The sequence below is a fragment of the Eucyclogobius newberryi genome, unplaced genomic scaffold (assembly GCF_026437365.1).
Source record: "Eucyclogobius newberryi isolate DKJ021-1_F unplaced genomic scaffold, fEucNew1.0.hap1 SCAF_2, whole genome shotgun sequence".
Taxonomy (NCBI): Eukaryota; Metazoa; Chordata; class Actinopteri; order Gobiiformes; family Gobiidae; genus Eucyclogobius; species Eucyclogobius newberryi.
Genome location: NW_027315834.1, coordinates 33389099 through 33413457, shown reverse-complemented (window position 1 = coordinate 33413457; position 24359 = coordinate 33389099). Strand labels below are relative to the sequence as shown.

General features: G+C 39.6%; 1 protein-coding gene across 1 annotated transcript in view; it reads right to left on the bottom strand.

The window, feature by feature from the left end:
- Positions 1-1077: 1077 nt before the first annotated feature.
- The window catches only part of sema3aa (sema domain, immunoglobulin domain (Ig), short basic domain, secreted, (semaphorin) 3Aa), a 36251-nt gene continuing 12969 nt past the window's right edge, over positions 1078-24359 (bottom strand). The window contains exons 2-17 of the mRNA XM_072455079.1: positions 19366-19526; positions 18461-18523; positions 15634-15753; positions 14042-14132; positions 13842-13961; positions 9720-9862; positions 9287-9401; positions 9140-9209; positions 6671-6815; positions 6356-6575; positions 6178-6269; positions 6036-6077; positions 5666-5823; positions 4274-4341; positions 4034-4182; positions 1078-3453 (exon numbers count right to left, since the gene is read on the bottom strand). Coding sequence (XP_072311180.1) covers positions 2764-3453; positions 4034-4182; positions 4274-4341; positions 5666-5823; positions 6036-6077; positions 6178-6269; positions 6356-6575; positions 6671-6815; positions 9140-9209; positions 9287-9401; positions 9720-9862; positions 13842-13961; positions 14042-14132; positions 15634-15753; positions 18461-18523; positions 19366-19526 — 2447 coding nt within the window. The 3' untranslated portion in view covers positions 1078-2763. The remainder of the gene's footprint in view (positions 3454-4033; positions 4183-4273; positions 4342-5665; positions 5824-6035; positions 6078-6177; positions 6270-6355; positions 6576-6670; positions 6816-9139; positions 9210-9286; positions 9402-9719; positions 9863-13841; positions 13962-14041; positions 14133-15633; positions 15754-18460; positions 18524-19365; positions 19527-24359) is intronic.

Here is a 24359-nt window from a genome sequence, read left to right as displayed (position 1 = left end):
AGCCATGAATATATATTGTTTCTAATATTTGTCACCGATATTTTTTTTCTGCACTGACCAGTCTGTCAGTGCTGGTCAGTGCGTCATTCCCAGTTTGTGCATCAGAGTTTTGCATCATAATCGTGCCACAGTTGATTTTTTATTTCAGATACACATTTTATTATTATTTTCTGAATTGATTTGAGATCTTTACAATACCTATACACACACACACACACACACACACACATAGTCACCATGGCAACCGCAGAAGCAAATGTATTAAGCCTGTGAAACTTGAAGACATTTTAGTACTTGCATCACGTTTGCTGCACACACATAGCCACAGGAACATGATTGTAAATGGAAAGGACAATCAGAAATCATTTGAACGTTAGAACTAAAGGATGTGTGGTGACTTGTGACCATGGTGATTGTTCCAGTGTGGTTAAGTGAGGCCTTGAAGAAGACTTATGATGCTCAATAGTGACATCTTGTGGTTCTGGGTGTAAACTAAAACTACAGGACAAAGACGAAGCCGAGTTATTTATTATTGTGGTGACATCTAGTGGTCAATGTCTGTATTGCAAGTCAAAACAATAGTAGAACATGTAAAATCTGTAATTGTCAGAAGGAATATGATGGGAATATGTTCTAAAAGTCTTAAAACCTCTGAAATCAGTTTATCGTTCAGGTTCATTACAGGAGATGGATACAGAACCCACTGTGAATTATACTCCAAAGTACGCTGACCATCATTGGATGTGAGAATTTTAATTCAATCTTTACATTTGGATGTATTTTGAACTCAAGTACTCTACGTTTATGTCACAATGACTAGTTTTTCCACTCGAAAAGTTTGATTTCGTGAAGCTGGTCACAAACGTGACGAATAATTAGACAAAGAGAATTATAGAAAATTAAATCTGTCACTGTTGCTTGGTCATCGTGAATAACAATATTTTTTCTCACAATAATCATCGTAACACAAAAATCGTTGCATCCCTTGTCCACAGTGAGATAAAATGTAATGTTTTCTTTTATTCCAAATTCTAAATATAATGTGTAGACCGTGTGTGTAGAAATGAGAACAACGTGTTTGTAACAGAGATGTTTATTTAGACAATTGAATGCATGCCAGAAAGTAGTGTTACAGCAGTGGTAACTTTTAGCTCTCCCATTTGTCCAACAGGAGAGGAGGGAAACAGATTGGGAACACTGTCTGCACTCATTTATTGCACTGTTGATTTGTAGTGTGCTAGAAAAGAGGAAGACCAGCAGAGAGCGCTGCTGAATCATGGAGGACCGGTCAACTTTGGCAAAAGAGTTGGAATTATATTATCACTGTTTTGGCAAAAGGACAAAAGTAATTCACACCTTGGTTTAAGGGAACTTCACCTTTCACACAAAACACTAAGAGACACTAAAAAGATGCATTTACTGTTGGTAGCATTCACATGCAGAATAACATGTCTTCTCCTCAGACTAGATTTTACATTTTCTCCACTATTACAGAGATTCACAGCTAATCTTTTTATCAGGTTGGGATTTATTTTACACTCAATGGCAACTTGACGAATGAAAAATGTAGGGAAAGGAAATAAAACAAACTTGTGCTTATTGTTATGGGAGCTAGAAAATGTGTGGCTCTTGTTTCAAGCCGCTTGTGCATTTCTCATACATTATACAGTATCTACAAAAAGGATTCCAGTTTCAGTTTGTTGGTCCATCACACAGTTCATGGCTGTTGATGCCATTGCCTTTTCATTATACTGATGAGCCAAAAATATCAAAAATAAATGTAACCCTTTCACAAAACTATGGGCAATAAATAATAGTAATCAAGTGGCGTTCTTGTGCTGTATGGGTACTGTATATACACAACGATACGTCTGCATTATGTCTGCACACAAATAACAGGGAGTTTGCATTTAGCCATGGACCATATGGAATCTATTTTATACAAATCCCAGAGCAAAACAATGACACAATAAGTTACATGGAATTTGTATAAGAGCACAATCAGAATATGATGTCTTGCCTGACATACAAAGCACTGGTTTTGAAGGAAAAGTAAATATAAAAGAATTTAAGTTATAATTGGCAGGGCGTAAAAAAACCTCTAATGTCAATAAAATACCTAGCTTATTAAACATTGATTGACAATGACATGCACAATGCGTTTCTTTCCTCGTGTCGAGTATAATAAAGCATTGTCCCAACACCGTGGCGGACTTGTGTGATTGATGCTTCATTATGACGGCCACTCATAGCGACCCCTTGTCCACTGGTAAGGGCGCAATTGTTCCTCTGTCGCTTTAAATGTTTCAAGAAAAGGCTCTTTCCCCTTCAGACGAACTCCAAAATAATCCATTCCCTGTATTCATCAGTTCACATGCTCAGGTAAAAGGGCACAATGTACAGGTGCACAAGTGTCTACCGCCTCTTCACAGGACATCCACTGCAGGAACCCGACGCTTTTTGTCTGAAACAGTTCATTTTGTAGCTTATTTACAGTTGCCTCCAGCGGCTGCCTGACCACACCTTAGGCCGCCGTGTCCCCTCCACATTTACAGTCAATCCTAGTTTAATTGTCCTTACTTTACTCTTGTCCACTTCACAGATTATTTAAGTGTGTTCAGCAGCGTTGTAATGTAATGGACCTAAAACTGCTCTAATGGAGAGGTCACTGGATCATACATTGAATACGACAATAGAGAGTCTAGATGCTTAAGATGCATGGGGGCTTGTGCTTATGTCTTTCGCTGTTGTGCTCTGTCCTCCTCAAACACTCCTCGGAGGTCTCTGGAGCTCGTGGGTCCTCCTGTTGCGTCCCTTCTTGTTCTCCTGCATTCGTCTCCACTTCGCCGCGTGCGGATTGGTCACCCTGGCCCCTCCGTCGGCAGCTTGGGAGCCAACGTTTTGACCGCCTTGCGTTTTCTGGTTGTTCCTGGATGCTTGGCTGCTGAGGTTCTGTTGTGGCGGGTTGAGGCTCCGCTGTGTCCCTTCGGCTGTTGACGATGCAGTCTGAAGCCACGCTCTGCTCTGCGGCGGAGCTCCTTGCTGTTTTTGGGCTTTAGGAGTAAGAGATTTTGGCCTTATTAAGGGGTTGGCACCGGCACGGTCGGGTTTGCCATTGGGCGTCTTCCCCTTTTTCTGCCTGCGCTCTTTCTTCCATACTCGGTCGCAAAACTCCTCCACGCTGTTGAGGTCCGGGTGGTCCAGGAGAGACAGGAAATCCCGATACCACATTCTGTGTTTGGCCGACGGACCCACACCGCTGCCGGCGACGGGGAAGCCTGGTAAGATGTCGCCCAGCTTCTGTGTGGGGATGACCTGAAGATTGAGGCGTAGGAGGGGCTGGATGAAGCCGTGCTCGACAGCCTGGCAGTGGTAGGTCCCCACGTCGGACTGGGACAGAGTGCGGATCAGCAGGCCCTGGTCCGTGCGCAGGATTCTGTCATCAAATCTGATCTGAAAGTGTCAAAAGATTTTCCTGAATTAAGTGGTGTCATTTAGTGCAAACTTAGCAAGTGTCTTTACGAGTAATTATGTTTTCATTATATTATCGTTATTAGTAGAAACAGATTGTTGTTGTTGAGATTAAATGAATGAGAATGATTAAATGAACTGTACAGTACTATGGGGCACAGTGGGTTAAGCATTTACACCAAAACCAGAGGGTCATTACAGTAGAACAGCTGCGGTGAACCAAAAATAAAATTCAAACCTTAGTAAAACATGATATAGTGTAGTAGTGCATCCCTACAATTATAATGATTTCAAAATAAGTTATGGTTTATTACGAAATGTTGCCACTCACTCACTTCAATGGAGACAAAAGCGTAAATAAAAGATGCTTACATCATAAGGTCAAATGTCAATCTAAATATCTCCACCCAAAGGTTATGAACCAACAAGCAAATGATATGATAACACAGGTGAATAAAGGTGTAGCCTGTGGCAGAGTAGTTGTACAATTACAGCTAAAGTGACAATAATCCCAGTGGGCACATTAAATAGAAAATAAGAGTTTGTTAATAGAAATACTTGCCTCTAGTTTGCGGTCCTCATTGAGTCTCTGCAGTTGCCAGTAAATCAGAGCCCTTTGAGATTTAGGACTGCACTCCAGAAACATGCTGCTGTTCTCCACTCCAAACACAGTCCTGTCTTCAATAGTGCCTGTCATCCCATCCATGTCATCTGTCCAAAACATAGACACAAATGAGCTAAATACTTTTACTATTCCATTGTTACAGTGTGGTGATTTATGCATGCAATTTAAAGTGGCTACCATGATGTTGAAGGTCCGAACACTGGGACAGAGGGTCACCATTTCTGATGTCTTGTCGTCTGGTACGCCTGAAAAACAATCATGAAAGTTATTTATTTTAGATGTGTGCTGACAAAAAGAAAACACGATTGTTTGATTCTTAAAGTGCCAATACGTGTAAACCACAAGGGGGCAATGTTACACTATGCTCATGTTTCTTTCCATCTTCAAACGTTGCTTTTCAGCGTTTAACATTGGTAGGAATAAAATAAATCAAACTTGGACAGATTTCAAAGCTATAAAATTGCATATGGAAGCACTGTACTGTAAGTGCATTTTCTGACCAGGTATTGCTGTCTTATTGCTCATTGTTTGTGGACTTGGCTATTGTGTTTCAATGATGGGAAGACATTTTGATGTCCTGGCCAGTATTTCTCCCATGGACCTAATTGTCACTGTGAAATAAAAGTGTTTGACAAGTGCAGTAAAAATCAAAGACTGGTGGAGGGTATGTAAGCCAAAGGTGAGGTATGGAAAGGGACGAGCGGTGGGGATAAAACAGAAAGACTAAGGAGAAACAGATGCATTTACTGTGCCATTCATATATCCCCCATACATTCATTTCCTGGTCAGCCATCTAGTTGTTTTAGCTGCCTGAGCGTGTGCAGTGCTGAGTTTCTGGTTTTCATTCAGGGTAAAATATATTATATGTGGTAGATAAAAGAGTGGAGTTGGTCTTGGCCAAAACTACACTCTCTCGCTGTCAGAGTCAAGTACACCAGGGGCCCGGTGTGTGTTGTGGAAAGTAAGTGTGTAAGGGCTGTAGTGGTCAGCACGTCCCCCCGGATATAGCAGAGGGTAATTTGAGGGTGAGCTTGTTCGTACCTCGTCCGTTGCTGTGGGCTGAAGTGGTCAGACAGCTCCTGTTGGCTTTAATTTACTGTGTATCTCAGTGTGCGTCTTTTGTGTGTGGTGTGCTGGCAGCGGAGAGGCTTTCAGATGAGCAGCTTTTTGGCAGGAGCTCGAAAGCAGGTTTCTGAAAGTTGACGTGCATTCTCTGTGTACAGTTCATCTTTGAGCACTGTTAATTACTGTATTTTATGCTGGTGTAACACTGAAGCTTTGCAGCGTGTGTCTGGCATCTGTGTACTTCTTTGGATTCACAGGCTGTTTGAAACTGAGGTCAGAGAATCAAGGTTGTGCACAGTGATGCCCTTGAGCAAAACATTTATAACAGCGCATTAAAGCCAAGAGGAGCTGAATCCAGGTGCACTGATAACTCCCAGGTGTGAGCATATGTGACGTTATAAATACATGGGAGCATGTTGTTGAAAAGAACCATACAACCTTGGCAATCCCCCCCTAGGATAAATAAAGGTTAGAGAAGTGCTTTTGTTTGGTAAGTCCTCGTACCTTTTGGCAGTGGGGAAGTATCTGGAGCACTCGGTACCGTCCCAGGCACAGTACGGGTCTCTGGCCAAGCAACACTCTGCGCAGGCTTTCCCATACACCTCACACCGGTGCAGAGACATCTGTGATACACCCAGCGCTGAGCCAAGGTACAGCTGTTGCTGTGAGAGCCACAGAGAAATAACAAAGACATAAATACTCACTGAATACCGAATAAATGTTTTTCGAGGGAATGTGGTTTTGAGTTGGATTCTCAAAGGGAACCTTGGTACATTTAAATAATTTGAAGTTTGTTGAAGAGCTCATATAATTTTCTCATTATGTTGACATCTGTCCACAGCTATTGGAATTACTGTGTAAAACATGCCCTTACCTGCTTTGTTGACAGCTCCATTGCAGTTATAGTAGTGGGTTCCTGTTAAAAACAAAAACAGATGAGGACTGCGAGAACTTTATGAGTAGATTTTTTACATAGTTGTCAAGGGAAGTCATTTTGAATGAGTCACCAAACCTACCCTAAAAACAGTCATCTCCTCCAGGACAACCTCTTCTAGGTCATGCCACCTTTCCCTGGGGATGGTCACCACCTTCAGCACAGTGCCCCTGTCTATAAGAAATAACATAACTTGTATATAAATAATGCACCTTTAGGATGAGTAAGTGTGGCCACAAGGCGACTGTAGGCTTACACACCTGTGCCAATGAACATGACATCATACTGCCCATCCTCAGCCTCAACCCTGTCCACCACCAGCTGAGAAAACTGGTAGTCCACATCAGTTCGCACCATGATGGGACGTCCCCCTATGGGCTGCACAGGGTTATACATGGCTGGATGACCACGGGCGAAGGTGATGACATCATCTGGCAGATCTTTGGTGGAGTCAAAACCCCCAAAGGTCTTACTGGGACACTAAAATGAAAACAGTGTTACTTATATTGTGCATACATTTGTGACACACCATATGTAAGATGTGTTGTCTAACTTGCAGAGAAGTGCATGCTTACAGTGCCAGGTCGAGGGTAGGGTACTCTTCCTTGGAATGGTACCCACTGGTAGTTTGGGCCATCCCGGTGGGCATAGGGACCCAGAAACACCCTTCTGATGTCAGCCATGTTGTACATACACACTGCTGAGCCTTTAAAGATGTTACTGTGGAGAAAAAAGAATGTTTTACTTTTCATTCCAACCTCAGACTATATTTGGTTTTCTAAGAACAGAACAGAATGAATAAAATGAACCATAACTCTTTTTAAAATGACTCTTGAGAACCCAGTGTTCAAAATTTGAGAAGCACTGTGCAAAATGTAGAAGCTTTCAACAACAAAAGGGGTTGGAGACCATTTGGAGTGCTGAAATCTAGACCGATGACTCCGATAAACAAAGGGGATTTGTGAATAATCGGTCACACAAGACAGGGATTAGGAACTTGTGAAATCTTGAAGAAAGACAACAAAATGACCCTTCGGCAAACAAAGACGCGAGGAGGAAAAGGCTGTGATTACCTAAGTATGGACTGACAGATGGGAACTTCTCTGTGATTGCTCCCAGCCTCCTGAGAACAGACAGGAATGTGGGCACGCCACCAACCAAACAGGACCTGCTCTTGACTGTATTCAAAACACTCTCCAATATTTAACTAGCACTTTGTTTGAGCCAGATGGGTGGATTTAATTTTTAATAGTAGATGAAAGATAGAATGAGTCAAGAAGATCAATCCATTGTGAATAAAACAATATATCTTTCCAATGTGTCTCTTATTTTATGCTCCCCCGAGGTCATCCAGGACAGAAGACAGGAACCAGGAGTTTGGGAATTCTACTGGTACAATATGCATGATAATAATAATACACTGTATATTTACTTAAGAACATATTTGCCTATTAAATTTGCAATGCCTTTATTTTTTGGAGTTGTAGTAAAATGCATTGGCTCCTCTCGTGTCTATACAATCTACAACAAAAGCTGTTATCAGATTCATGCAAAATCAGCATCAATTATTCCCTTACTAAGCATTTTCTTTTAAATTCATGCTGAATAACCACGCTGCTAAAAGTCTGATGTTTATCTAGACTTCACCAATTAATTTTGTTAGTGCAATTCACACACACGCACACACACGGTGGTTGGATTAATTTGCACACTGCTCTCCGGAAGCCACGGGTCCGGTGCAATCTGCGAAGCGCTTTGTCTTGCTAACTGCGATGGGAAGTGGTATTTGACTAATTAGGGATGTGGCTGGCATATATACAATAAAAGGGGCTCACTAAAGCGTGGAAGATGAATGGATTAGCATTTGAAAATGTTAATTACTTACAAAATTCAATTAACTATGGGACCGCTGATATGTGTGGTTGAGGAAAAGGGTGGGCATTTGTTTGTGTGAACATAGTCAGTTGGAAAAATAAATAGACTTAATGCACATACAATGCCACAATCAAACATTGATCGGTGAGTTGAAGCATCCCTGGGCCTCATTAAGCATGGATATTAAAAGCTAGTCTCTCTAATCTCTTTCCCTATTCATCTCTGAAAACCGGCCACTTAGAAAACCAATTAAACCACTCTTTACTTCAATGCCCCATAATTGAATTTACAGCCAGCATGTGTGAGAGACAAGAACTGCTCCAGACGCTTAGTAAATTTTGTCTAGAATCATAAGTCATTATCATCTCATATTACGATGCTACATTGTTGCTTTTCATACTATGATTGTGTATTATTAGCAAGAATCCAGTGAACTCTTGATGGTAAAGCATTGACTAAAAACATTGGCTTGATTGCTATATGAATTAAATAACCTAATTTAATAAAATAAAATAGCCATCATGCTAATGGTTGGGGATCCACACACGTTATAATTGCTTCTTCGGCCCACTGATGATCTTTCCTGAACTATTCAACAACAGATAACAGCAGCATTTTCAGACACCTCTCTGAAACTTTAGTCCAGAGGTGCTTTCCCCTATGTGTTCCCCTCTGTGCATGCTTTTACAAAACCACCACACCCAGCCTGCAGCAAAGCCAGCTCAGCCCTGGGGCAGTGGCCTAAGGAAAGACATTCCTGTTGAGTGAATATCGTGTTTCTCAAGCCCTAATCTGATTTCCCTACAAGACTGTGCTGCCAAGCTTTTCAACGGGGAATGGGACAGGTAGCGAGGAGCAGGGAATCCGCTAAAAGCAATCTCTTATACATGAAAAAGTGGGAACGCTGAGCATTGCGGAGAAATAGAAGCGGCTATGGGACACCTGTAAGTGGATTAGTGAGGGGGGATTGTTGTCTGGAAATACGCTTGGTGGCTCGCATCCTGCCGTGTCATTTCAAAATGGTTTAGATGTTTCAGATGTCTGGGATGAAGGGGGTGTGTTTTTTTAGATAGAGAGGAAATAACTTTGTAGGATGCATTTACTGATCTCTGGGAAACAAATCTACAAAACAGGAGGTTGTCATCCAAAAGATTAGTTTTGGGTTGTACCTGGAAGTGGTGAACACGGCGTAGATAAGTGGGTTCTTTGGGTCCTTGGCACTCATAAGAAACACGTCCTCTGAAATGACAAATAGGGATAGAAGTGAGGGGATTGTCCTAAACATAAAAGCGCAGGACATAAGAACGCAGACTCACGTAGCTCGTCAAAATGCGTGTCGATGCCGTTGACCCCTGGTACAGAGCACATCAGGCGAGCTTTGAGGAATGTGGTCCATTTGTTGACTAGACTTCTGTGGCCGCCCATGTCATTCTGCGACAAGAAATAATGTCATACAGTGGAAAGATTTGGAATACTTTTATGTTTCTTATGCTACGTCTTCTCAAGAAACCATAACATATTTGAATTATTGACATAAACTGTGAACGCTAATTAAACGTCATGACACCTTTTATGTCGCCAATTCTTTTGTTTATCCAAATCAAACTATTTTAAAAGGAATGAAAATGTGCCTGTTCCTTTAGCATCAAATATTTTAATGGATCAGTGAGATAAAATATTTAAATAGGGTCAACATGTGTGACAGTAAAACAAACGTGTAGTTTCATGAACAATATTAATTTGTGTTACCTTACACAGTTGTCCTATCCTTGCGATGGTGGCCTTCCCTGTGTGCTCCCCATCCATGGCATTCTCTTTGAAAAACAGGAAGATTTTGTCGTCTTCTGGGTTGTCACTCTCAGGGATTAGGTGCACACTAATAAATCTGGGATCTGAAACAAAAGAAAATGACATCTCACATAAAATTTATGCCCTGGCTTGCAAATGGAAAAAAAATATAACGAGCTAGCCTACCTAACCTCGGTGTCCCTAAAACAATCCGCTCACCCCTATTTGACACCTCTACAGAGTCAATCCCCCATGATATTCTCCAGTCACGGCTCAGTAGTAACTGCCATTTACTTTACACCCTGTTGTTACAGTATCTGACTTTGCCTCGAACCGCCTCTCCAAATCCAAATCCCACATAACCCCTGTCCCCAGACCACATCCTCGCTAACACACATGGCTCTGATTGTCCCGAGACACACTTGAATAAATTTAACTTTTCTTTAAGGGCAATCAAAGTACAATATAGGGAGCGCTCTATATGGTGGAGGTATTTTCGGTATAGGACATAAGGGCAAAGGATGAGGATGGTTGAAGCCATTGTGGTTGTGATTCAACAATAGAGGTGCTTACTTATATTTACAATACACAACACAACAATCTGACAATCTGGTCATTTAGAGGGATTCTGGGAGATAAAATACTATTACCATTGAAACGAACTGTCAACAAAATGAATACTAAGGCTACCATTTCCCCCAAACCCTAAAATAAACTCATAATGTTGTTATATCTCTGCTCTACTGGATAGAGAAACACCAGTGTATATTAGAATGAATTTAGTCTGTGCATGAATGATTGGCTGCTAATGGCGTAAATTAGCAGCCTCACTTCGGTCAGTCTGCCCTCCCCCCAGGGCAGCTGTGCCTTACCACCACTGAGTGTGGGATGAAAGAATAATGACAACAGTGTCACACATTACAAGTGTATTAATTGAACTGACTAATTTTGCTTCCTGTATTTTGTATGCTGTATGGGCTATTATTCAATTGTGGACCAAACAATTGTTGTGTCTAAAAAAGTAAGGTAATTTAAAGAGTTCCCCCCTAATTATTACAAACATAATACTCACCCCTGTATATCAATAACACAGTGACACCTCTTATTATCATCCATAACTGTATTTTATTGTTATACTCTTGAACCACAAACGCCGAATAATCAATTGTATACTTAATACAAAATAAACTGAAAAAACTGACAATTGTTCATTACTTTTCTACCGCTTGTTTCTGTCAGGGGTCGCGGTAGACTGGAGCTTATCAAATTCATTCACTAGGGACAATTTTACAGTTGCCAAATTATCTAACCCATGTGTTAGGCGTTAGCTGACAATTGTCTTTTAGTAAATGTATTTAATCTGCCGTCTGATAGAAAGTAGAAGAGACGTGAGCTAGTTAAAAAGAGATACAAGCAGTGCCATGTTTCTGCTCTCGCCCATTAGGATATAGAGTGACTGTGAAAGAGGCGAGTGTGGCCAAAGTGGACAGCAGATTTATGCGTGTTGTGTGAGTGTGAGAGCTCGGGTATGAATAATGCGTACCCCACACACACTATGGCCCTCTATTGTGAATACGCCCTTACTACACCATGATGAAGTGTACCGCGCGAGCACTCGCATAAAAACAACATGCTGTCAGCACCCGCAGAGGTCACACTATTCATTATATGTAACAGCTAACACAAACAACATTATTCAGCGGTGGTTTGCTCCGACCTCCATCTTAAGGCAAGACACTGCAGCTAAAATATTTGTTTTAGGCCAGTTTAAGATTTCTCACTACGGTAAATCAAAAATAATGCTCCACTTGTAATCTTTAATTTTTCATTTGTAAGAAGAATATCATTATGTGATCAGTACTGTGCATTTCACTTCCAAGAACATGGCAAAACGTTAAAGCAGGACCCTCCAACAGAAAATTTACATAGTGTACCGATGTTAATTTTCTGTTGGAGGGTTCTGTTTTTTGCTTTGTCTGGGATGTTTCACATTATGACATTAAACTCATCTATCTTGGTGGGTTTTTATTGCTAAAATAAAATAAATACATCCAGATGTGTGTTTGTACAGATCTGACCAGTTATTTAGCCTGCATGGTTGCAGAAGCAAATATGCTCCATGAAGATAAATGAGTGTAATGCCATACTGTGGAACATTACATGTGAATGAAGACATTCCACCAGAAAAGTTCCCTTGCATTTTTATTTAAAAAAAAAAAAAAGATTGATTAAAAGTTTTGAAATGTTATAATTTAATTTGTCAGCAAAAAATTAATTAATCTGTACATTTTTTTAAATCAAAACGTGTGCCCTAATCACAAGAAAAGGGCTCTTGAGAGGTGAGGAAATCCGTACAGAATGTCCCCAAACCCAGGCAGACTAATCTTTTCCTTTTAGAACCCTTCACTTTGACCCCTCTTTTTCCTCCTGTGTAATGAATACCATAACCTTTCTGATAAAGCCTCAATAGAATATCTCCATTCCGGTAGTCCACGCAATTACAATCCCCTCTTTTGTGGAGAATTTTGCTTTGTGTGAACGGATACAACCCCCCTTTGTTTAAACCAGGTGAAAGATTGATTGGGGATTAACAATATAACAATAGTTTCATCTTCAAACTAGCTCTTTCAGCGGATTTCACAGTAATCAGCACTGCTTAACTCTGTACATGTTTTTGATGAGGATGCATGGGGGAAAGGGGTGGCCCAGGAATCCAACCCCGCGGAAAATGCATCTGCGAGTGGATTAGCCGTGTGGGAATGTGGGGAAAAGGATGGCACAACGTGAGGGAAAAGTCTACTCTAAACTGACCTTTTGTGGCTGTCTAAATTCAGGGCAGTGCCGACGGATAGAGAGGAAGACTGAGGAGTCAAAAGCAGAGCTAATCCAACCAGCACAGACAAATCCATCTGCCTTTGTGAATGGGCTGTGATATCTGATGCCTGAACATGAATGGAAATGATGGTCTGAGAGAGGATTTAAGTATGACCAATGCAGGAAAGTGGTATTTTCCACGTAGATCCTTCTTGGACATGTGTATTTCCATAAGTAATGTATTCACATAGTAAGTTATAAATGTTCTTTGAAGATGAAAGTAACATTATTTAATTTCATTTTTTTACAAGAAAGCAAACCATAATAAATATTATACATATATACTGTATACAGAGATGCACAGTTAAAATATACGCAGTTTGGAGAATAAACTAAATGTGCACAGCATATTTTTTTCTGATGATGTTACGGCTTTGCATAGAATATGTATGGCATTAAACCTATTTATTTTCATAGAGACAAGCAGGCGACACCACAAGGCAAAGTTACAGATCAGGGGCCTCATCTACAGTATAACGGATTGTGTAGAAATGTTGCTGAGCAAGTGCATACTCTAGTAGCCACTAGAGACTTACGCCACACAAACTCCAGATTTATAAAATACTCCATACGCTGTCCACCACGCAATTTGTACTTTACAGATCCCACCCGCAGCTGGAATCTGCCTACACGAACCCACGTCATGCCACACTCTCTCCACACCTCCAAAACGCCATAAAAGGGCCATGCAAAGTGACTTATGAATGAGATTTACATAAGCGTGAGTCGATAATCAGTGGGTTTGACCGAGGCACACGGGACAGAGGGAGGGGCAGTCACATCAAAGGCTTATGGTAAATACAAATAAAAGTGATGGCATTGATCCCTCTCAAATTTACTTTTAAAACGACTGCATAAATTGTGTTTTGGTCACCTACAATTAATACTATTTAGGCAGTAGGCTTTTTTTTTTTTACAGATATCAGATGTTTTCACTGTGCTTCAGACTCTTATGTTTGAATTAGATGTTTGACCATTGCCCTGTTCTAACCCTAACCCACATTAATACAACACTGGAATTTCCCCATTACGGGACCATCTCTATGGCGACAGGCAGGTGGCATACTCGCCAATGAAAAGTTACTTATTGCACCTTTAATTCATGATGTGCCTTGGTTGCTATTAATCTGGTGTTTTTCTTGTTGTGACCACACACAAAAGTAAGGCAATTTCCTCCAAAATAAAACAACAAAGAAAGCAATAACCTACCGTTCAGCCATCTTGAATCGTGTTGCTCTGTTCTGATTGGATGTTGTTCTCCTAGAGTACGGAAAATGGCAAAGTCCCTTCCCATAAAGTCTGCAGATGTGCCAGAGTACAGCTCACCATCTGCCAAACAGAATTTAGAAATGATTTGTTATTGTTCTAACCGCATGTTTCCTGGAACTAATCAGGCAGATCAAACTCACCGATCAGCAGAGAGGCGGACAGCATCTTGGGGTCATAGGGGCTTTTCCCGCGGCCATTCTCAAAATGCTGGGTCATTCGAAAGACGTTGTCCTGGTGCAGAAAGGATTAAAGTTCAAAGAGCTGCCATTTGAAGTATATTTCTAACTTCATTTTTGTCTTCATAAAGCCACATAATAATGACAAAAATACTATATATAAATCAGTTAGATTCACTTCCAAAAGTAAGCTTTCTTTGAACAAATAACCTGGACATCATTCGTGCAACTTTCTCTCCTTTGAGCTCATAAAGTCGAATGACGTGTGTAATACAATTAAACAGACAAAGGCCTAGATGATTTGATTTGTTTCCATAGCGTCTTAAATCCAGAATAATAGAAATAAATTCGACTCAAATTGGACTGTTTCATTTTAATCAAGACCTATGTAAGATGAACACATTCATGTGGTGAATTTTATACAGAATAGCTGCATGGTGCTGTCTCGCTCTCCTCTCGTCACTGTCACACTGCAGAGCACACGCTGTTACATTGATTAACCTGCAGACCTTTTATCAACATGACTAATTAAACTTTAAAGCAAACGCAAAAAGAAGACGTTGATGCCAAGACAGATCAATGAGCAGAAAGAACAAATGCTCACCAGTATATTGTTCTAAAAGGCCATGACAGGAAATATCTAGATACTATTGTGAAACAACACAGCATGAGCCAAACATACTCTACAAATGCAAATTAAAAGCTACAAACACTACAAACATGAACATTAAGAAAACATTTCATAAAATCGCGTCTAAAGGCCATGTAATAGCTATGTTTTTTCTTAGTTTTTCCTTGCCGAGAAGGAGGATTCATGTGCATTTGCTTCATTCCTGAGAACCTTAGTTAATCTGCTACTAGCAGATTAACTAAGGTTAAAAACTTAAAAACTCCTGGGAGTTTTTATTTATTTATAGGAGATCTTCTACTGAAAGTGTTTTTCAGACTTCCTATAAGTGATCTGTTCTTCTGTATCTACCTCTGTATCTACCTGAGTTGCACCAATGAAATTTCCCCATGTGGGACAATAAAGGAATATCTTATCTTATCTTATCTTACTATTATTGACCAATGATGAATGTTTGATTTTCTATCTTTGTGCTGGTAAAATCAACTAATTTTGGTTGCCCTGGCATGCAACTGCTGTGAATTTGGGCTTTATAAAAATGTATTTAATTTATTTGAATTATTAAGGTCTTTTAAAATCGATAGTTCCCTGGTATTTATTTCTGTTTGACTATTCGATCTTGCAATAGCAGAGAATCTACAACAAATCATATTTTTCATTATCCGATAAGTACCACAGATGTTACAGAGTCCACCTAATCCTTCTGAAACTGAACAGAGATCTGGATTCAAAAGAAAATTAAACATTATTTCTTTGACCCAATAATAACGTTCCGGAATTTCATAAAAAAAATATGGTTTCTAAAATATTGTCTTCATAAGCTCATTGTGTAAACTGAATTTCACACCGACACATGGCTTGAGCACAGCAGTATATGATTAAACCAGGTAAAGAATAACACATGGACTGAGTGTGAACCGTGTCTCACCTCTGCCCTTTTGCCCATCTCCAGAAAAGAACAAATGGGATGAAAGGCCCCTGTGCCACAGATGTACAAGTGCGTCTGGTTGTACGGCTGTAGCACTCGGATAAAGTTGGAACACTCTTTCTGGAAAATAAATAAAATATTTTAGTAGAATTACATAAGTGCGAACTACAGCTGCCAAACACATTTAAATCCACGTGGAATAACGCCCTCTATTTATCTAGTAATCCATACTGTTGAGTTTACTACACTGGCAAACCATCCAGTTATTTTTCAGACATCTTTGCAAATGTTATGATGTATAATTCTCCAAAGTTCACTGCTGGCCCTCGCACCAAATCAGTTTTAATCCTTGAGAAAATGACGTTGACACTTTTAATATGCGGGTAGCTCTAGATAAAGAAATAGAGACTAATCAAAAGCAGAAAATAATACACATTCATAATTCGGCTGGTATTTCGCTTAAACTGGGACTTTCCACTTGTAATGTCCTCACAATGGAGTCTCTTTTTAAGGAAACCCAACCTGTACGTGCAGCCTATATACTTCACATCTTTAATGTTTCACATGTTAGAACTTACTGACGCTATTTGAGTTGGCGCAGCGGCACATGTTGCTATAGTCCCGGTGGTGTGAGACTGTTTATTAAAGTGCTAATCAACAGGATTGGTTAATGTGGGAGGCTCATTAGCAGCTCAGAGGAACTGATTTGGGCACATGTGTTTAAGAGATTAGGCTGGGGTTTGGCTAATTATAAATACATCATCGCTATCCATCTAACAAATATGTGCACAAGCTTGGGGATTTGGGAGTGCAGAAGACAGCTAAATTATCTTCTTCTTTGTGCCACATGTATCTCCTTAGGCTACAGAAAAACTTCCCACATTTGTTTTGAAGACACAATTACACTCCTCAAGTGACACACAGTAAATGGATAAAGGTCTTGACATTTTCCAGAGCTAAGAGGAATTGACTTTTGGATCTCTGCTGTTTTTCTTCTCCAAAAACTGATGTTGCTGGTTCCTTTCACGCCTAAGCTCATGTGTATTTTTACTCTGTAATTATTTAGAGCTGAAATTTGACAGGGATTATCAAAGTATTCACACCTTTAAATGTGTGGGATATATTTACCACCACTGCCCCGACACAGTGATGCCAATTTGAACCACAAGCCCGTCGCTGGGTTGGCAGTGGAAGATTAAATTAATTGCACTTCGTATTGCGGCTGACCCGAAATTCTGACTAATGATTTTACCCTGTGTGTTTCAAATGTCCAACAGCAGCTCCCGTCCACCCCCCAAAGACCTTCTTACGTCTATTACGGTATATACATTTCATCAACCCCTGTGTAGGGTTTGACCTGGCTGTCTTCAGGTCAGTCCATTGAGTGGGGGGTAAAACTGTGTTGTTTAGTTTACTCAAAGCTGAGGTATTTTCAGCTAAATATATAAGTAAAACATTACTTTTTTTAGGACATATATGAAAATTTAATCAATATTGTGATTAAATAAAGAGAGAAAGTATGGCGCAATTAACCATGGGCTGCAACGATTAATTGACTAATCATTATCTGGAATAAAACTAAAACACATACAAATATACATTTTACAACAAAGATGGTGGCGTTTTTAAATCAAAAAGTAAAAAAAGGGAGCAATTTCTGAGTTATATATTTTAGAGAAATATTTTCAAAGCCTTCAATCACCATATTTCAACGTTTATTTGGTTGCTATTGTATTTAAAGGTCTCAATGTACAATATATAACATATGTACGTTATTATGAAGTAAACAGGAATTTACCGTTTTGAGAAATTCTTCCACCTCTGACAAAAACAAATAACTAGTTCAAATCTAATAACCTCTGCAATAACATCAGACTCTGGAGAATTCACTTCTCTTCTTCGTATGCTCTGCAACATCGTGGGCCATGTTACAGGCTTGTGTTGCCAATTGAGTGATACAGCCATCAGGCATTTTTGGAGAAAGGCAGCTGTTACATTTGTTCTGTGGTCGACTGTAAATTGTGGTTTGGGGGAAATGCACCACTTTGAGAGCACTCTCCAAACGCTCTGGCAATGTCCTAATCAGGGCACTCCGACTCCGCTCTCACTGCCTCATTTTCAAGAGTAAACATTTTCACACATCACGCAAATACCTCATCACTGAGTTTTGTGAGATTTGGCACCCGCTTCGCACTGTGTCATGTGTGGTTGCGACTTAGATGTGAATGTACAACCCAAAATGCTGGGTTAGTGGAATCCTTGGGATATTTGGAAGTATGTAATTCAGGATAATCCCCAGAAATACCCTTCACTCACTGCATTCAGGACCAAACCAGCCGTGAAATTAAAATCAGATATGAACCAAATGGTAACAATGTGATAACACTTTCAGTTCAGAACACAAACAAAGCCTAATGACATGTACAAACTTGACTTTACTGGCAAGGTGTGCCCAGCGTCCATAGAGATGCATTAGTAAAAAACATATAATCTGTTGGTTCACTACTGGTGAATTTATCAGGGTAAGTGGAACTTCTGTGAGGTGTGACGACACAATTCTAATCTCTATTATGGATCCAGTACAACACATGTGTTACAACAATGTGGGTGGATACAGGGAATTCAAACAACGCCCTTTCACATAGTAAATATACACGGACTGGACACACTGTACAAAATCACTCTCCAATGAAAATAAGAATGTATTTTATAATATGAAATGTCACAAACAGCAAAACATAGATTCGTCATGAAAAATTCTGATTGTCATGTGTGATATCTGACAGTTATGAGTCTCTAAATGTGTTCATGGTGAGGGCAGACTTACCCCTAAATCTTTTCCTGCCCACTTGCATTCGTCTCGTTTTGAGGGAGTGGCAGGCCACGCAATCTGTGAGACAAAATCACATCAAGCAGGAGGTGAGGAGAGGCTTTTTAAATCAATGAACAAATACATATTCTAGTCTCCACTTATTACCAAATTTTCTGTTCTCAAAGTCTCAATCAAAGTGAATCTCGGTTTTACAGTTACAATCTCTAGCATATGGTTGCACTTTGTTCTTTGAGGGATAGGATAGGTTGTCAAATAAATAATGGCTTAGTGTTGCCCTAAAGGCAGATCCGTCTGTAGCCCCCGGTGTCAGAATATAAATACACATGGAGCATGACTGTGGTGTGTGAGCTGCAACAGCGAGGAAATGATTATATCCTCTATATCCAGAGAGCGGGAGTCGCCTTTGGCCACACATGTGGACCGGCTCAGGCACTGCATGAATATGTGTCCAACAGCGACTTTGAAAGGGACCATAGTGCAAACATAAGAGCACTGATTCATTGTCTGTAATGGTTTACTAAAGATTTATTCAAGAAATATAAGTTGCACAGTAATTACTTTGAATAATCAGTAGTTTTTTGAACAAAGAAAAAGAAATAAAACAGACACACATGCCAGAGGGAAATATCTTTAGAGACACTGACAAGGCATTCATGAGTCCTGTAGAACTGCTGCCCCTGTGTGCAGCCTGCAGGCTGTCGGTCTGAGAGCGCCCCAATCAGATAAAAGAGCAGCTAACCTAGTCCAGGTGCTGTAATGGAATTATGGACTGCCCTGTCTGGACCAGACAGAGAGAGGGATGAAAAGAGCAGGGGAAGAAAGAGTTATGGTCTCCAGAGACAGCAGACGGAGAGGTGAAGTGATGAGAAAAGTATAGCAGAGTGTAGGGGAATCCTTACCATTCTGTGGTCTCTGTTAATGTTCACAAGGTCAAAAGAGAAGATGTGGTCCTCTGCACCCACCAATAACCTTCCTCGCTCCTCATCAAGTAGAAATGCATCATAGCTCGAACTGTTGGCTTGGCCATTGTAGGTTACAAGATTACTAGACTCCAACATCTCTGCAAAACAAAGGGAAGAAAAAAAATCTTTATAGAAATCTTCATTGCATAGAACAATCAGACATAATAATTAAGTTTTATCCAGAATGGATTAAGAAAAACATAATGTTTTGATGAATCAGTATTGTCTCTGAGAGTGATGCTGAAACAGCACAAAGATAATTTACACCTTGTTTTGTGTCCTGCTCCGCACACTCACATATGTCACTCAAGTATAGCGTGAGACATTCAGAGTGAACACAGCATGTCCCAATCAGAGACACAGTTCAGACTGTTGAGCCGTGTGATTGGTTAAATAATTCATCTGGTGTTGGGCCATGCAGACAGCGTGTGAGTTCATGTGGGTGTAGGTGGCATTTAGCTGTAAAGGCCTTATTATGTAAATTTACTTTTAGATGAGGGTGACGGCACGTGTATCTCACTACATTCTTCCTGTCAGTGTGTTCAAAGGACAAGCTCCACTGAAATCTGTCAAGCAATTATTCTAATTAGGTTCAAGTTTAATTATCATATTATTATTTTTTATTCCAATACTTGTAATGCACCAACGTGAAAGGCAATAATTGTATACAATACTATTTAGGTAAATCACTGCAGCCCTAAATAAAATCCCCTAAATATTTTTCCTGATGAAGTAAACAACGGTGATGAGGTGTAACGCAGGTCTTCAATTAAATGCATAAAAATTGAATCAACGCAAAATCCATCTGTCCCTCAGGGGTTCATTGGAGACAAAAAAACTAAAACATGTGGTTTTTGCTATCACCCCAGGTACAAGCCTTTAATGCATCACTTTTCCTCTCACACAACATCGTTCATCATCATCAGTGTCACCAGCACAGGCCCTCACCAAACCCTGAGACATATCCCACGTCCCGACAACATGTATCGACACTGTACACGGGCTCTGTAGTGGCCTGCCCTCCCAGCGGAGCTCTGATTGACTGACTGCTATAGGAGCCATCTGTGCCCACTCGAAGTGTGTGTGGAAGATCTTGGACATCTGTGTCTACATAAAAGAAGGTATTGAGAGAAGGAAGTAGTGTGTATAGAAAGCAAGAAAGAGGGAAACTGAGAGTGGGAAAGGAGAGGGGAGTGGTTGTCACCCAATAAAGACAGTCACAGCTCATCTGCGTCAGGCCCGTTTCAGGATATGTGTTTAAGAAGAAGGAGAAGGTGGGCGTGGGTCCGATGGAGGTCGTTGGAGGTGCTCGGGGTTTGGGAGCATTGAATCGCAGATGGGCTGAGCGTGCATGCATGGATGTGAGAGAGTGGAGGTATTTATGCTCCTGCTGGTCAGGCCAACACCCTGGCACAAAGGATATAAGCTGCTAAAGGAAGGGCTGAACGACAAAAATAGATGTACTTCATAGAAAAGGCAGAACTACAAACTAGGGCTGGGTGATATTGACAAAAATATTTTTTTTGAAGTATCTTGATAATGATAGTCAGACAATACTTTCCAACAGACATGTGTCATAAAAAACATCTTAAAATGCGTATAATTTGTACAATTTCACATTGTATGTTTTTAATATTGATGCTTTTTAGAGTGACCCAATGTTTTTAACATTGTCCCTGTTAAAGAAACTAATACATTTAAAATAAATACATATCTGTAAAATGTTTTTTTTTTAAGTAGTGAAATATCACCTTATATATTATTTAAGATTTATACAACATAACGATATTTCATTTTAATTTCTCTGTTTTTGCTATAAACGATATACATAATATTAAAATACCTATACCGTAGTAGCATACCTTCAAAACAACATTCACGATATTATCTAAATTCAAATATATTGCCCACATCTACTAAACATGCTTGAACACTTTTTAAATGTTTATTTATCAGCTTTAGTGGTAGTTAAATACTAGTGCATGTCTGCAATTTGAAATCCATGCTATTAGAATGTAAAACACTAAGTCTCAATGAATTCACAGTACACTTCATCACCACCAAAAATCAGGGCTTTTGTTCACAAAAATACATCTTAAGATATATTATATACATTTTCCATTTAGCACCAAATTAATGGGTCACTAAAGTTATCACGATATCACATTTTTTATAACAGAAACATCCTCATTTTATGATTATTCACTACGACCAAAACAGTCAAATCCTTCATTTGCTTTCTTTTACAAGTCTAGTTTTATGAATATTTTGGGAGAATTTATAGACCAGAAATTATTAATTGCTGCCTATGATTCTCACGATGATAACTTATTAGTTCTTACGATTATATTTTGAATTACATAATAACAATTATTGATTAACCCAACAATCGTAAGATCCATAGTGATCACTTGTTTTTGTAGGATGCACGCCACATGAAAAATCACATTTTGAAGAAGCTTGTATACAATAGTACTATACAGCGCTGGTCACACTTTAATTTAACAAGAGCTTTATTAAGAATGCACACACAGAAACCTGAGGACTGAAGCATAAAAAATGCAGACCAATAAAGTCACTTGGCTTCTCTGATTTCTGAAGATATCTTTTCCCGCTTATGCTTGCGCCTTTGGCACAGCCCAACTGTGTCATCTCATGGTAAAATCTAAAATTTAGAGCCGGGAAGTCTGGATCCTTGGAGCTTGGTCACGAAACATTCCTTCTGTTTGGGCCAAAGAACAAAAACACACATGCACATTTCAACACGTGCTGATCTCCGACACCGAGTTCACCAATAAAAATACACACCGAGCGGCTTTATCTCAGCAAGAATCGACTACAATTTGAAGATTTAGAGGAACTGGGGCATGAGTACCTAAGGACCTCCAATCTAAACACTGAGGAAACTAGAGCACTGAATATACGCAGTGGACTGGACTGCACACCCCTGGAGTGACATACATATATTAATATTGACCTATATGTTTACAGCACCTCCATTCTGCCTCAACATGGCCACAACAAACAACAGTTGTAATTCAATCAGTGATTTTGCTTAGACTGCACCATCCAGGGAACATCACCCAACTCAGCAACTTCTACTTTTAAGACACAGAAAACACACACATTAACACACACGTGATGTGTTTCCATGCCTGGAGAATGACTATAACATCAATCATTACTAAGTTTAAGATTTAAGTTGTTTTTGTTGTAACCTAAACTTAAACCTTAAACTTAACTTATTTTAACCCCTATCTGAATCTTGCCTCATATCGCTAAAATGGTTATAATAATAAAGGATTACATTCCCATAAATTGAGAGTGTGTACACAGATATATTAGTTCCCCCAATGTGATACTAAATACTTGCCAATAAAGCATTGTCTGGATGACACTGTAATCTGTGTCTTTTATAGATTCTTTTCCAGCTTGAGCAGTTTTTCACACACACATTTACTTCAGACAGTGCAAACATCCAGGTGGACTATGCAAACACCATTATACAGAGACTGTATGTAAATATGTACATGCACCTGTGTCTATATGTCCAAATTCTTTGTTCAATTCAGTCGATCATTATCATAGTACAGCATTGCACTTGGGAAATACCTACAAACGCAGCTACTACAGGGCAAAAAAAAAAACAGTTCACATTATCACATTGTTGACCTGCACTGGTCCAAGAATCCCAGTCAGAAGTGGGAAAATCACTTGAACACAAGAAAATGGAAATGTTGACCCCAAACAAAATATACATATGTAACCTTCTTTCTAATTATGATCATACATTGATCACAGCAAATAACAACAATTTTAAGATGATCTATTAAAAACATAAAGGGTCGTCAAATATGGAGTATTTTTATTATTGATTGAAAAACAATATTAGAATGTAAATCACTACATGCTAGAGCAGGGGTTCCCAATCTTTTCAGTCCGGGATCCCCAAAATAACCATGAAACTGACTTGGGACCCTAACAACAACGTGAAATAGCTGTCTATATTAATTTCAAGTTTCAAACTATTTAAAATTAGGTTTATTTGTATTTATTTTAGTAGTTTATCATATTATTTGCACCAATTTCACTAAAACTGTTTTCAATTAAACAATAGATTAAATGCGGTGTCATAATTTTAACAGTACATATTGAAATCATCTCATGACCCCCAGCACATGCTTCACGACCATAGGGGGTCCCAACCACTACACTAGAGGGCAGATGAACGAGAAAAGGACATAGTGTACATTGTTAACATTAACAATCAAGATTTGGTCTTGAGAATTGGGCATTGCTAAATAAAATGATCCATGACCACAACTTAATAAATTCATTATTAAGACATTTCACCGTTCACAATAGAGAACAGTGAATGATGAATCACAAATGAGCTGCTAATTGAGAAGAGAAACCAATTATAACTTGGTTAAAAGTTGATTTTGCACAAATTTAAATATTTATGATACTTTACAGTTGCAGGTAATATAAAACAATGCTATATATTTTGTGTCACATGTCCAACAAAAGAATATATTGTAATATTCCCATGGGACCATTTGAAACTCTACCTATCCATTCACATAAATGATAATGTGTCTCTCCATCAAACCTCATTATGCAAAACAACCTGGCTCTTGTCTTTTAAAAGCTCCTGAATTAAACTAGAAGAATCACATTTACATTTCAAGTGCATTTGTCTGTGAAGCACTCTCCAGTCCCCTCCTCCCGCAGACAGCCCGTTTAGACGCCCACATGCAGCTCGAGCAGCGCAGTGATGAGCGCTCATAAAGGGAAGGCGACAGGGCATTACATGATGCTTATCTGACTGTGTACGTTCAGTGGGGAACGTCGCTTTGAGTGACACCAAACATAAAAGGCCCGTCTGATAGAGGAAAACTATGAACTACTTATTCACTTTGTAAAATGTA